The 12,477-nt window shown below is 41.0% G+C and overlaps 1 protein-coding gene across 2 annotated transcripts in view; it reads left to right on the forward strand.

Annotated features, from left to right (window-relative positions):
* armc9 (armadillo repeat containing 9) overlaps positions 1 to 12,477 on the forward strand; it is a 91,140-nt gene that overhangs the window by 55,498 nt on the left and 23,165 nt on the right. For both annotated transcript variants that reach the window (XM_029695447.1, XM_029695448.1), the window contains one exon: positions 4,534 to 4,694. In XM_029695447.1, the coding sequence (XP_029551307.1) occupies positions 4,534 to 4,694 (161 nt within the window). The remainder of the gene's footprint in view (positions 1 to 4,533; positions 4,695 to 12,477) is intronic.

Here is a 12,477-nt window from a genome sequence, read left to right on the forward strand (position 1 = left end):
ATGTTACTGTATGGGTTACTGAATGGGTTACTGAATGTTTACTTATATGTTACTGAATGGGTTACTGAATGGGTTACTGTATGGGTTACTGTGTGTGTTACTGAATGGGTTACTGTATGGGTTACTGTGTGTGTTACTGAATGGGTTACTGTATGGGTTACTGTGTGTGTTACTGTATGGGTTACTGTATGTTTACTGAATGTTTACTTATGTGTTACTGAATGTGTTACTGAATGTGTTACTGAATGGGTTACTGTATGTGTTAGTGAATGGGTTACTGTATGTGTTACTGTATGTGTTACCGCTTCTGACTTAGAATATGTGGACAACTACAAATACCTAGGTGTCTGGTTAAACTGTAAACTCTCCTTCCAGACTCACATTAAGCATCTCCAATCCAAAATTAAATCTAGAATCGGCTTCCTATTTCGCAACAAAGCATCCTTCACTCATGCTGCCAAAAATACCCTCGTAAAACTGACCATCCTACCGATCCTCGACTTCAGTGATGTCATTTACAAAATAGCCTCTAACACTCTACTCAACAAATCGGATGCAGTCTATCACAGTGCCATCTGTTTTGTCACCAAAGCCCCATACACTACCCACCACTGCGACATTTATGCTCTCGTTGGCTGGCCCTCACTTCATACTCGTCGCCGAACCCACTGGCTCCAGGTCATCTATAGTCTTTGCTAGGTAAAGCCCCACCTTATCACAGCTCACTGGTCACCATAGCAGCACCCACCCGTAGCACGTGTTCCAGCAGGTATATCTCACTAGTCACCCCCAAAGCCAATTCCTTATTTGGCCGCATTTCCTTCCAGTTCTCTGCTGCCAATGACTGGAACGAACTGCAAAAATCACTGAAGCTGGAGACTCATATCTCCCTCACTAGCTTTAAGCACCAGCTGGCAGAGCAGCTCACAGATCACTGCACCTGTACATAGCCCATCTGTAAATCGCCCATCCAACTACCTCATCCCCATACTGTATTTATTTATCTTGCTCCTTTACACCCCAGTATCTCTACTTGCACATTCATCTTATGCACATCAATCACTCCAGTGTTTAATTGGTATATTGTAATTACTTCGCCACCATGGCCTATTTATTGCCTTACCTCCCTTATCTTACCTCATTTGCACACACTATATATATTTGTTCTACTGTATTATTGACTGTATGTTTGTTTATTCCATGTGTAACTCTGTGTTGTTGTATGTGTCGAACTGCTTTGCGTTATTCTTGGCCTGGTCACAGTTGTAAATGAGAACTTGTTCTCAACTAGCCTACCTGGTTAAATAAAGGTGAAATAAAATAATTAAAATAGGTTACTGAGTGGGTTACTGTATGTATTACTGAATGTTTAATCAAATGAAATCAAATTTATTTATATAGCCCTTCTTACATCAGCTGATATCTCAAAGTGCTGTACAGAAACCCAGCCTAAAACCCCAAACAGCAAGCAATGCAGGTGTAGAAGCACGGTGGCTAGGATAAACTCCCTAGAAAGGCCAAAACCTAGGAAGAAACCTAGAGAGGAACCAGGCTATGAGGGGTGGCCAGTCCTTTTCTGGCTGTGCCGGGTGGAGATTATAACAGCACATGGCCAAGATGTTCAAATGTTCATAAATGACCAGCATGGTCAAATAATAATAATCATAGTAGTTGTCGAGGGTGCAACAAGTCAGAAACTCAAGAGTAAGTGTCAATTGGCTTTTTCATAGCCGATCTTTGAGAGTATCTCTACCGCTCCTGCTGTCTCTAGAGAGTTGAAAACAGCAGGTCTGTGACAGGTAGCACGTCCGGTGAACAGGTCAGGGTTCCAGCAGGTCTGGGACAGCAGGTCTGGGACAGATAGCACGTCCGGTGAACAGGTCAGGGTTCCATAGCCGCAGGCAGAACAGTTGAAACTGGAGCAGCAGCACGGCCAGGTGGACTGGGGACAGCAAGGAGTCATCATACCAGGTAGTCCTGAGGCATGGTCCTAGGGCTCAGGTCCTCCGAGAGAGAGAGAGAAAGAAAGAGAGAATTAGAGAGAGCATATTTAAATTCACACAGGAGACCGGATAAGACAAGAGAAATACTCCAGATGTAAGAGTTTACTTATGTGTTACTGTATGGGGTACTGTATGTGTTACTGAATGGTTTACCGAATGAGTTACTGTATATGTTACTGAATGTTTACATGTGTTATTGAATGTGTTTTGAATATGTTACTGAATGGGTTACTGTATGTATTACTGAATGGGTTACTGTATGTGTTACTGAATGGGTTACTGTATGTGTTACTGAATGTGTTACTGAATGGGTTACTGTATCTGTTCCTGAATGGGTTACTGAATGTGTTACTGAATGTGTTACTGAATGGGTTACTGTATGTATTACTGAATGGGTTACTGTATGTGTTACTGAATGGGTTACTGTATGTGTTACTGAATGTGTTACTGAATGGGTTACTGTATCTGTTCCTGAATGGGTTACTGAATGGGTTACTGTATGTGTTACTGAATGGGTTACTGAATGGGTTACTGTATCTGTTCCTGAATGGGTTACTGAATGGGTTACTGTATGTGTTACTGAATGGGTTACTGGATGTGTTACTGGATGGGTTACTGAATGTGTTACTGAATGTGTTACTGAATGGGTTACTGTATCTGTTACTGAATGGGTTACTGAATGTGTTACTGAATGTGTTACTGAATGGGTTACTGTATGTATTACTGAATGGGTTACTGTATGGGTTACTGTATGTGTTACTGAATGTGTTACTGAATGGGTTACTGTATCTGTTCCTGAATGGGTTACTGAATGGGTTACTGTATGTGTTACTGAATGGGTTACTGAATGGGTTACTGTATCTGTTCCTGAATGGGTTACTGAATGTGTTACGTATCCTGAAATCCCAAACCTGTTTTACTAAAATTCCACTCGTGTAATTGTTTTGCATGACAAGGACTGGTAAGGAGTGGAATGATAGCAGAAATAGACTGGTACCCAGGCTATGTGTTACTGTATGAGTGTGTCACGGATCCCTCCGGAACTGTGTCACTGTGCACACCTGGTCCCCATTCCCACTGATTGTATTTGTATAAATGTGCCCTTTCTTCACCATTGTCCTGTTGATTATTGTTACAATGTCCGTGGGTCGTGTGAGTACCTGTGCTGTGTTGTTTTGGCTTTTGTGCCACGTATATTGTGTAGATGATTACAAGTCTCGTCCCATGTGATAATCATTGTGCACTAGTGTTATTTATTCCAGGTACTCCTCGCTCTTTTGTTTGGGGTTCAACCCTGTGTTTTGTATACGTGTTTGTTTGGTCTTTACACGGCACGCTGTATTTTGGGAAAGTAAAAAACCCTATTGCGCATTCCTGCGCCTGTCTCCAGTCATACCAGCGTGACAGAATAATCTACCATTAAGGGAGACAGTGGGAATGGCCCGTCCACCGCCGATGCGACTGGTCCGTCCGGCACCGCCGCAACTTCAGCAGCTGCAACTGGCACGTCCGATGCCGGTGCAACTGGCACGTCCGACGCCGGTGCAACTGGCCCGTCCGACGCCGGTGCAACTGGTCCATCCGACGCCAGCGCGACTACGGCAGTGGCAACTGGCCCGTCCGACAACGACGCAACTTCGGCAGCTGCATCGGGTCCTGTAATTTGGGAAATAAAAACCCCTATTACGCATTGCTGCGCCTGTCTCCCAATCCTTCATACCGACGTGACAGTGTGGCTGTTGTTATGATAGTGGGGGTAATCCAGTCAGTCAACAGTGCCAAAAGGAGGTCAGCCAGCCTGAATCAAACGGCTAGCAGGATGTCTACCTCCCTCCCTGGATGTCTAGGTCCTCAGGGCTTAGGTTCTGCACCGCCATTGTTCCCCAGTTGGACTCGCTGAATAACCCACTCAATAACGCACTGAATAACCACCTGAATTAGTGGCTGAATCAGCCGAGCGACAACAATGGCCTCTGCTACAGTTTAGGAGGTTTAGGTTTGCTGTCAGTCCATTGTTTCCAGGTCTAAGTGCCAGTGCTTCCCAGGACTAGCGATGACAAATCAGAGGAGAAAGTATGGTCAAGTGGTACACTGTTATTGTCAGGGCATTATCAGGGCAGAGGCCAGCAGTTGTAAGCCAAAGCACTTGAGAGGCACACTGTCTGTTACTCTTGGGATTCTCTAAATTGAGTGTTGTAACAATAGCCTGGTCCCAGAACTGTTTGTGCTATCCAACTCCTAGTAGGCAAGGCGGTACAGCAGTTCTGGGATCAGGCTATTATAATGAATGACACCTTACCTGCGGTCTGGAGGGACAGAGACCTGGGGATAAGAATGGTGTTAAAGCAGCTGCAACATATTCTGTCTAAAAGATCTGCAGATAATAACAACATGATGTATTTCAACCAATGAAGAAGTCTAAGTGTGACTAAGACAGTATCCTGTTCTGTGAAATGGTCTAATACTAAGACAATCAGTTGAGTCCAGTGTCCTTACCCCGATGTTGTTATTGATTGTGTGTGGTTTGTAGGGACTTCCGAGGAGGCAACGAGAGCGACAGAGGTGAGGTAGGGTACCCCTTGAGTAGACAGAGGAGCGAGGACAGCCTGCCCCCGTCCCGCTACAGCTCCCGCCCCCCCACCCGCTCCGGCAGCCGGCCCAGCACCAGCGAATCCCTGCACCACTCCATGGGTAGGTGAAGCTGTATCTTTTGTGTCAGCATGGACGTGTGTGTGTGTGTGTGTGTGCAGACAGAGGATATAACATATTTTTATTTATTTAAGGGGTAGATGAGCTTTAATATTGCAGATAGATTGTTGCTTCTATCAATGTAATTGTCTGCATCACTTCCAATCCCCCATATATGGATATCATAAGGTGAATGCACCAATTTGTAAGTCGCTCTGGATAAGAGCGTCTGCTAAATGACGTAAATGTAAATGTAAATATATATTTTTTGAAAATATACAGTACAAGTCAAAAGTTTGGACACACCTACTTGTTCAAGGGTTTTTCTTTATTTGTACTGTTTTCTACATACATGTAGAATAATAGTGAAGACATCAAAACTATGAAATAACACACGTGGAATCAGGTACAGTTGAAGTAAGAAGTTTACATACACTTAGTCATTAAAACTCGTTTTTCAACCACTCCATAAATTTCTTTAACAAACTATAGTTTTGGCAAGTCGGTTAGGGCATCTACTTTGAGCATGACACAAGTAATTTTTACAACAATTGTTTACAGACAGATTATTTCACTTATAATTCACTTTATCACAATTCCAGTGGGTCAGAAGTTTACATACACTAAGTTGACTGTGCCTTTTAAACAGCTTGGAAAATTCCAGAAAATGATGTCATGGCTTTAGAAACTTCTGATAGCCTAATTGACATAATTTGAGTCAATTGGAGGTGCACCTGTGGATGTATTGCAAGGCCTATCTTCAAACTCAGTGCCTCTTTGCTTGACAGCATGGGAAAATCAAAAGAAATCAGCCAAGACCTCAAAAAAAAAAAGTTGACTTCCACAAGTCTGGTTAATCCTTCGGAGCAATTTCCAAATGCCTGAAGGTACCACGTTCATCTGTACAAATAATAGTACGCAAGTATAAACACCATGTGACCACGCAGCCGTCATACCGCTCAGGAAGGAGATGCATTCTGTCTCCTAGAGATGAACGTACTTTGGTGCGAAAAGTGCAAATCAATCCCAGAACAACTGCAAAGGACCTTGTGAAGATGCTGGAGGAAACGGATACAAAAGTAGCTATATCCACAGTAAAACGAGTCCTATATCGACATAACCTGAAAGGCCGCTCAGCAAGAAAGAAGCCACTGCTCCAAAACTGCCATAAAAAAGGCAGACTACGGTTTGCAACTGCACATGGGGATGAAGATCGTACTTTTTGGAGAAATGTCCTCTGGTCTGATGAAACTGTTTGGCCATAATGACCATCGTTATGTTTGGAGGAAAAAGGTGGAGGCTTGCAAGCCGAAGAACACCATCCCAACCGTGAAGCACGGGGGTGGCAGCATCGTGTTGTGGGGGTGCTTTGCTGCAAGAGGGACTGGTGCACTTCACAAAATAGATGGCATCATGAGGGAAGAAAAATGATGTGAATATATTGAAGCAACATCTCAAGACATCAGTCAGGAAGTTAAAGCTTGGTCGCAAATGGGTCTTCCAAATGAACAATGACCCCAAGCATACTTCCAAAGTTGTGGCAAAATGGCTTCAGGACAACAAAGTCAAGGTTTTGGAGTGCCCATCACAAAGCCCTGACCTCAATCCTATAGAAAATTTGTGGGCTGAACTGAAAAAGAATGTGCGAGCAAGGAGGTCTGCAAACCTGACTCAGTTACACCAGCTCTGTCAGGAGGAATGGGTCAAAATTCACCCAACTTATTGTGGGAAGCTTGTGGAAGGCTTCACGAAACATTTGACCCAAGTTAAACAATTTAACGGCAATGCTACCAAATACTAATTGAGTGTATGTAAACTTCTGACCCTCTGGGAATGTGATGAAAGAAATCAAATCTGAAAGAAATAATTATCTCTACTATTATTCTGACATTTCACATTCTTAAAATAAAGTGGTGATCCTAACTGACCTAAGACAGGGAATTCTTACTAGGATTAAATGTCAGGAATTGTGAAAACTGAGTTTAAATGTAGTTGGCTAAGGTGTATGTAAACTTCCGACTTAAAGTGTAGGTTCCAAAAAAGTATTCAACAAATCAAAATATATTTTAGAATTTAAATTCTTCAAAGTAGTCACATTTTGCCTTGATGGCAGCTTTGCACACTATTGGCATTCTCTTAACCAGCTTCATGAGGTAATCACCTGGAATGCATTTCAATTAGCAGATGTGCTCTTTCCTTAATGCGTTTGAGCCAATCAGTTGTGTTGTGACAAGGTAGGGTTGGTATACAGAAGATAGCCCTATTTAGTAAAAGACCAAGTCCATATTATGGCAAGAACAGCTCCAATATGCAAAGAGAAACAACAGTCCATCATTACTTTAAGACATAAATGTCAGTCAATGCAGAAAATTTCAAAAACGTTGAAAGTTTCTTCAAGTGCAGTCTCAAAACCATAAAGCGCTGTGATGAAACTGGCTCTCATGAGGACCACCACAGGACAGAATGACCCAGAGTTACCTCTGCTGCAGAGGATAAATTCATTAGAGTTACCAGCCTCAGAAATTGAAGCCCCAATAAATGCTTCACAGAGTTCAAGTAACAGACACATCTCAACATCAACTGTTCAGAGGAGACTGCGTGAATCAGGCCTTCATGGTCGAATTGCTTTAAAGAAACCACTACTAAAGGACACCAATCAGAAGAAGAGACTTGCTTGGGCCAAGAAACACAAGCAATGGACATTAGACTGGTGGAAATCTGTCCTTTGGTCTGATGAGTCCAAATTTGAGATTTTTGGTTCCAACCGCCATGTCTTTGTAAAACACGGAGTAGATGAACAGATGATCTCCGCATGTGTGGTTCCCACCATGAAGCATGGAGGAAGAGGTGTGATGCAGTGGGTGTGCTTTGTTGGTGACACTGTCAGTGATTTATTTAGAATTCAAGGCACACTTAACCAGCATGGCTACCACAGCATTCTGCAGCAATACACCATCCCATCTGGTTTGCGCATAGTGGGACTTTTTCAACAGGACGAAGACCCAACACACCTCCAGGCTGTGTAAGGGCTATTTGACCAAGCAGGAGAGTGTTGCATCAGATGACCTGTTCTCTACAATCACCCAACCTCAACCCAATTCAGATGGTTTGGGATGAGTTGGACCTCAGAGTGAAGGAAAAGCAGCCAACAAGTGCTCAGCATATGTTGGAACTCCTTCAAGACTGTTGGAAAAGCATTCCAGGTGAAGCTGGTTGAGAGAATGCCAAGAGTGTTTAAAGCTGTCATCAAGGCAAAGGGTGGCTACTTTGAAGAATCTGAAATCTAGAATATAACACTTTTTTGGTAACTACATGATTTCATTGTTTTGACGTCTTCACTATTATTCTACAATGTAGAAAATATATATTAAAAACAAAAGAAAAACCCTTGAACAAGAAGGTCTGTCTAAACCTTTGACTGGTACCAAGACTACCGGTCAAAAGTTTGGACACACCTACTCATTCAAGGGTTTTTCTTTATTTTTACTATTTTCTACATTGTAGAATAATAGTGAAGACATCAAAACTATGAAATAAAACATATGGAATCATGTATTTTTTTTGTGATCCAATACGTAATAAAGTGCACTTATCATAATTTGGTTGTAATCCAGAGAGGTATGAAAAAGTATCTAGATCCTCTATGAGGCTGCGGAGGGATCCAAATTGTGGATATAAAAGAAAACATGAATCATCAGCGTACAATGACACCTTTTGTTTTTAAACCCTGGATATTATTTCCCTCATTAAAATGCTAATCGATTTCTAACATTTTTGACATGCGTTTTTCTGGATATTTTTGTTGTTATTCTGTCTCTCACTGTTCAAATAAACCTACCATTAAAATTATAGACTGATCCTTTCTTTATCAGTGGGCAAACGTACAAAATCTGCAGGGGATCAAATACTTTTTTCCCCCCCTGTATGTTATGTCTGAAAAAGTCAGTTATAAATTATTCTGTCCTGGTTAAAAACAAGTTGTCATCCAATAGGCTTTGATTAAATTTCCAATATCCTCGCCCACGTGGAAATTCAGTAACAGTAATGTATATGCCAATTATCTGACCGCATTCTATCCCCTATCAACACTTTTTAAAAACTTTTAGTGCCAACAAGAATGACATAAGAAAGTTGTCAAGACGACTAGCTTGATTGAGCCTCCGCAATGTATATCTCACTAGGTCGGGATATTTAAGCCTCCATATATCCACTAATTCTAATATATCCATGATATTTGTGATTTTCCTTTAGAGCATGAGGATGATAGTTTGCAGTGTGATTTCCTTTACGGTCCATTGAGGTATTTAAAATGGTATTATAATCTCCCACCATAATAATAGTAGTAGTCTATTGCTTGTAGGTTTGATCATTTATTATATATATTTTCAAACGTGGATCGTCATTATTTGGTCCGTAAAGGTTAATGAGCCAAATCTGTTAATGGTCCAATAACATATTTAAAAATCATCCATCTTCAGCGGATATAATCTTATAATAGCTTTATTGTCCATAGTCACATCAGACAACTTTGGAAAGTAGTACATTTACATTTACGTAATTTATTAGACGCTCTTATCCAGAGCGACTTACAAATTGGTGCATTCACCTTATGATATCCAGTAAGTAGACTTCACAAACATTAAAAAGCAAACATTCATGTAGAGAGTTTTTGTTACAGCATTATGTGTTTGTTAGCAAAGAGATTAATGGTGGCTAGATAGCCAGGTAAAGTTGTTTACTTTATTTAGCAATCGCTCCTACACTCTTTTGTCCAAGAATGACAAGGTGTCTCCAGTTTTGTTTACATTTAGCAATTGTGAAACCCCTTCGATGTGAATTCCCTTTTCAATGTGTATTTGAAATCACCTCGGTCAATAAAGGTTTCCTATTGAACGGTTTCCTAAGAAGTGTTCTTTTGATCAGAGATGAATGATACAGGCTTTGTTTTTAAAAGAGTGAGAGTTCGCCATTGACATAACTGATAAATGAAACAGGCTTTGTTTTGAAGCGTGTGAGAGTTAGCCATCGACTTTATTGATAAATGATATTCTAGAAATAACAAGATGCTTCTCTTTCACCTAAATGTTTCATTTAGGTGAAAGAGCCTAGATTACCAATGAGCCTAGATTACCAATGAGCTACATTAGCTTTACAGTCTTTGCACCTTAACTGTAATGTGGTCTTGCTATAAAAAGATGACCTGGTACCTTGCAGTACACTCTTAGGGGAAAAAATGTGCTTTCTACTACCTAAAGGGGTTCTTTGGCAGTCCCTATAGGATAACCTTTTGAAAAATCTTTTTTAGTTCCATGTAGAACCCTTTCCACAGTGGGTTCTACATGGAACCAAAAAGGGGTCTGCTCTGGGGACAGCCGAAGAACCCCTTTTGGAACCCTTTTTTCTAAGAGTGTATATTTCCAAGAAGTGTTCCTTGTCGTTGTAGGGCGATTTCATTTCCTGCTGCTACTACTTCTTCACCATCTCATGGTTTATTTTTTGTATTTCTTGTGATGTGATGTCTACAGGCCAGGGCGATTCCTTAGAAGTCGGCAGTTCAAAATGACTAGTCCGAGTTAGTGCCACCCACAGACACATTTACATTGTAATCATTTAGTAGACGCTCTTATCCAGAGCGACTTACAGGACCAATCAGGGTTCAGTGCTGGAAAATAATGTTGGCTTTCTATCCTGCCCCCACCCACTGGCTTTCTGTCCGGCCCACACCCACTAGAATGTTGGTGAGACTTGCAATTATTCTTGCGCAATGTTTTAAAGCCGACATTTTAGGACCGGGACGATTTTCAGACCGAGACAAATATGGGTGATCAATATTTATTTATAGATAATATAGTGAACTATAGCCTAATCTTGAGCTAGGTTTTGCGACTAGGATACAGCCTGCCTTTTAGCAGCGGGACGATTTGCAGGCAGAGACAAATAAATGGGGTAATCAATATTCAAAGAAAATGAAAAAGCGCATCGTTTGCTCATAGCAAAGGGTCTGAATACTTATGTAAATAAGATATTTCCGTATTAAAAAAGATATAAATATAAATAAAATATTCTACAATCCTGCTTTTTCTTTTGTCATTATGGGGTATTGTATGTAGGTTGATGAGGGGGAAAAATTATTAAATACATTTTATAATAAGGCTGTAACGTAACAAAATGTGGAAAAAGTCAAGGGGTCTGAATACTTTCCGAATACCCTGTAGGTGCAAGGGGGGAGCCCAGGACCGACTTTGGGAAACCCCTGTTCTAGAGCAACATAAGAGAAGCTCCACGAATCGAATTATAGACAAGTTGACTAACCGTATATCCTACCAAAATGTCGGAAATTACAAGCAGAAACATATCAAAATCAGGCAAAAGACATGGTGCAAAAAAACTAATTCAGCTTACGGACAGAGGAGCTATAGGAGGATGGGTTCATTGTAATGGCTGGAATGGAATCAGTGGAATGGAGTCAAACACGTTGTTGTTTCCATGTGTCTGATGTGTTTGGTACCATTCCACACATTCTATTCCAGCCATTACCTTGACCCCGTCATCATATAGCTCCTCCCCCCAACCTCCTCTACCTACAGCTCTTTTTTTTATATTAGGGTGTTAGGGTCACAGAAGTTCCAAAAGAATAAAGACATTACACATGTCATATTATGTATATATACAGTGTTGTAACGATGTGCAAATGGTTAAAGTACAAAAGGGAAAGTAAATAAACATAAATATGGGTTGTATTTACAATGGTGTTTGTTCTTCACTGGTTTCCCTTTTCTTGTGGCAACAGGTTACAAATCTTGCTGCTTTAATGGCACACTGTGGTATTTCACCAAGTAGATATGGGAGTTTATCAAAATCGGTTTGTTTTCAAATTCTTTGTTGATCTTGTGGCGAATGAATCAGAATTAGTTGGGTGACATAGATAATTAAGATGTTTTATTAGCATAATATGCTTATGTGAGATACTTGTCATTAGAATGTATCCCTTTGGACTCTGGTGCCTTTCAGTTGCACTTCCTCAGTCACTTGGGGCCCAGAGAGGTGAGAGGTCAGGCTTGTCATTCACATATCCCTGGGAAGGGAAGAGGACAGAATGGAACATTGTCTTCATATGTGAATGTGTCTTTACCTATTCTTAAACCATGTGAAGGGATGGCGTGATTAATGTGGAACCAATTATTTGTCTCCACAATGTCTGTGCGCAAGTCACTCCCCTCAGTGAGCTTGTCCAGGAGTGGGATCAAGAAGGGGTTTACTTGAGATGGGAGTATCTAGAGTTGACAATTGATTTATGCCATTGGATGAGTTGGTGTTTTTGTACTATGAAGTACCAGGAACGAGATTAGAACCTCGTCATAGGGACCAAACTGAACGATAATTTATAGCGAATGTTATCTGGATAAGGGATACTCCTTTCTCAAATATAAAGTCCCTTTGTGAACTGTTCCTAAGATCTGTGGTTCGTCATGTACGTTGAGAGGGGTGTATCTTGGCTATAAAAGATCTTTGTACTTTTGTGTTGTCACTTTCAATGGTTCATTAGAGAGAGCGCATCATTAAAAGTCAAGTGCTTTTGCAAAGCTCTTATTATTAAAGATGTAGTTTAAGTATAACTCTGACTGGTGTGTGAAGTTTGTAACTCTCCTCATTTGGTAATGCAGAAATTAGCCACCACAATCTGTGTAATCTGAGGGAAATATGTGTCTCTGATATGGTCATACATTTGGCAGGAGGTTAGGAAGTGCAGCTCAGTTTCCACCTCATTTTGTGGGCATTGTGCACA

Source organism: Salmo trutta, chromosome 17 (genome assembly GCF_901001165.1).
Source record: "Salmo trutta chromosome 17, fSalTru1.1, whole genome shotgun sequence".
Lineage (NCBI taxonomy): Eukaryota > Metazoa > Chordata > Actinopteri > Salmoniformes > Salmonidae > Salmo > Salmo trutta.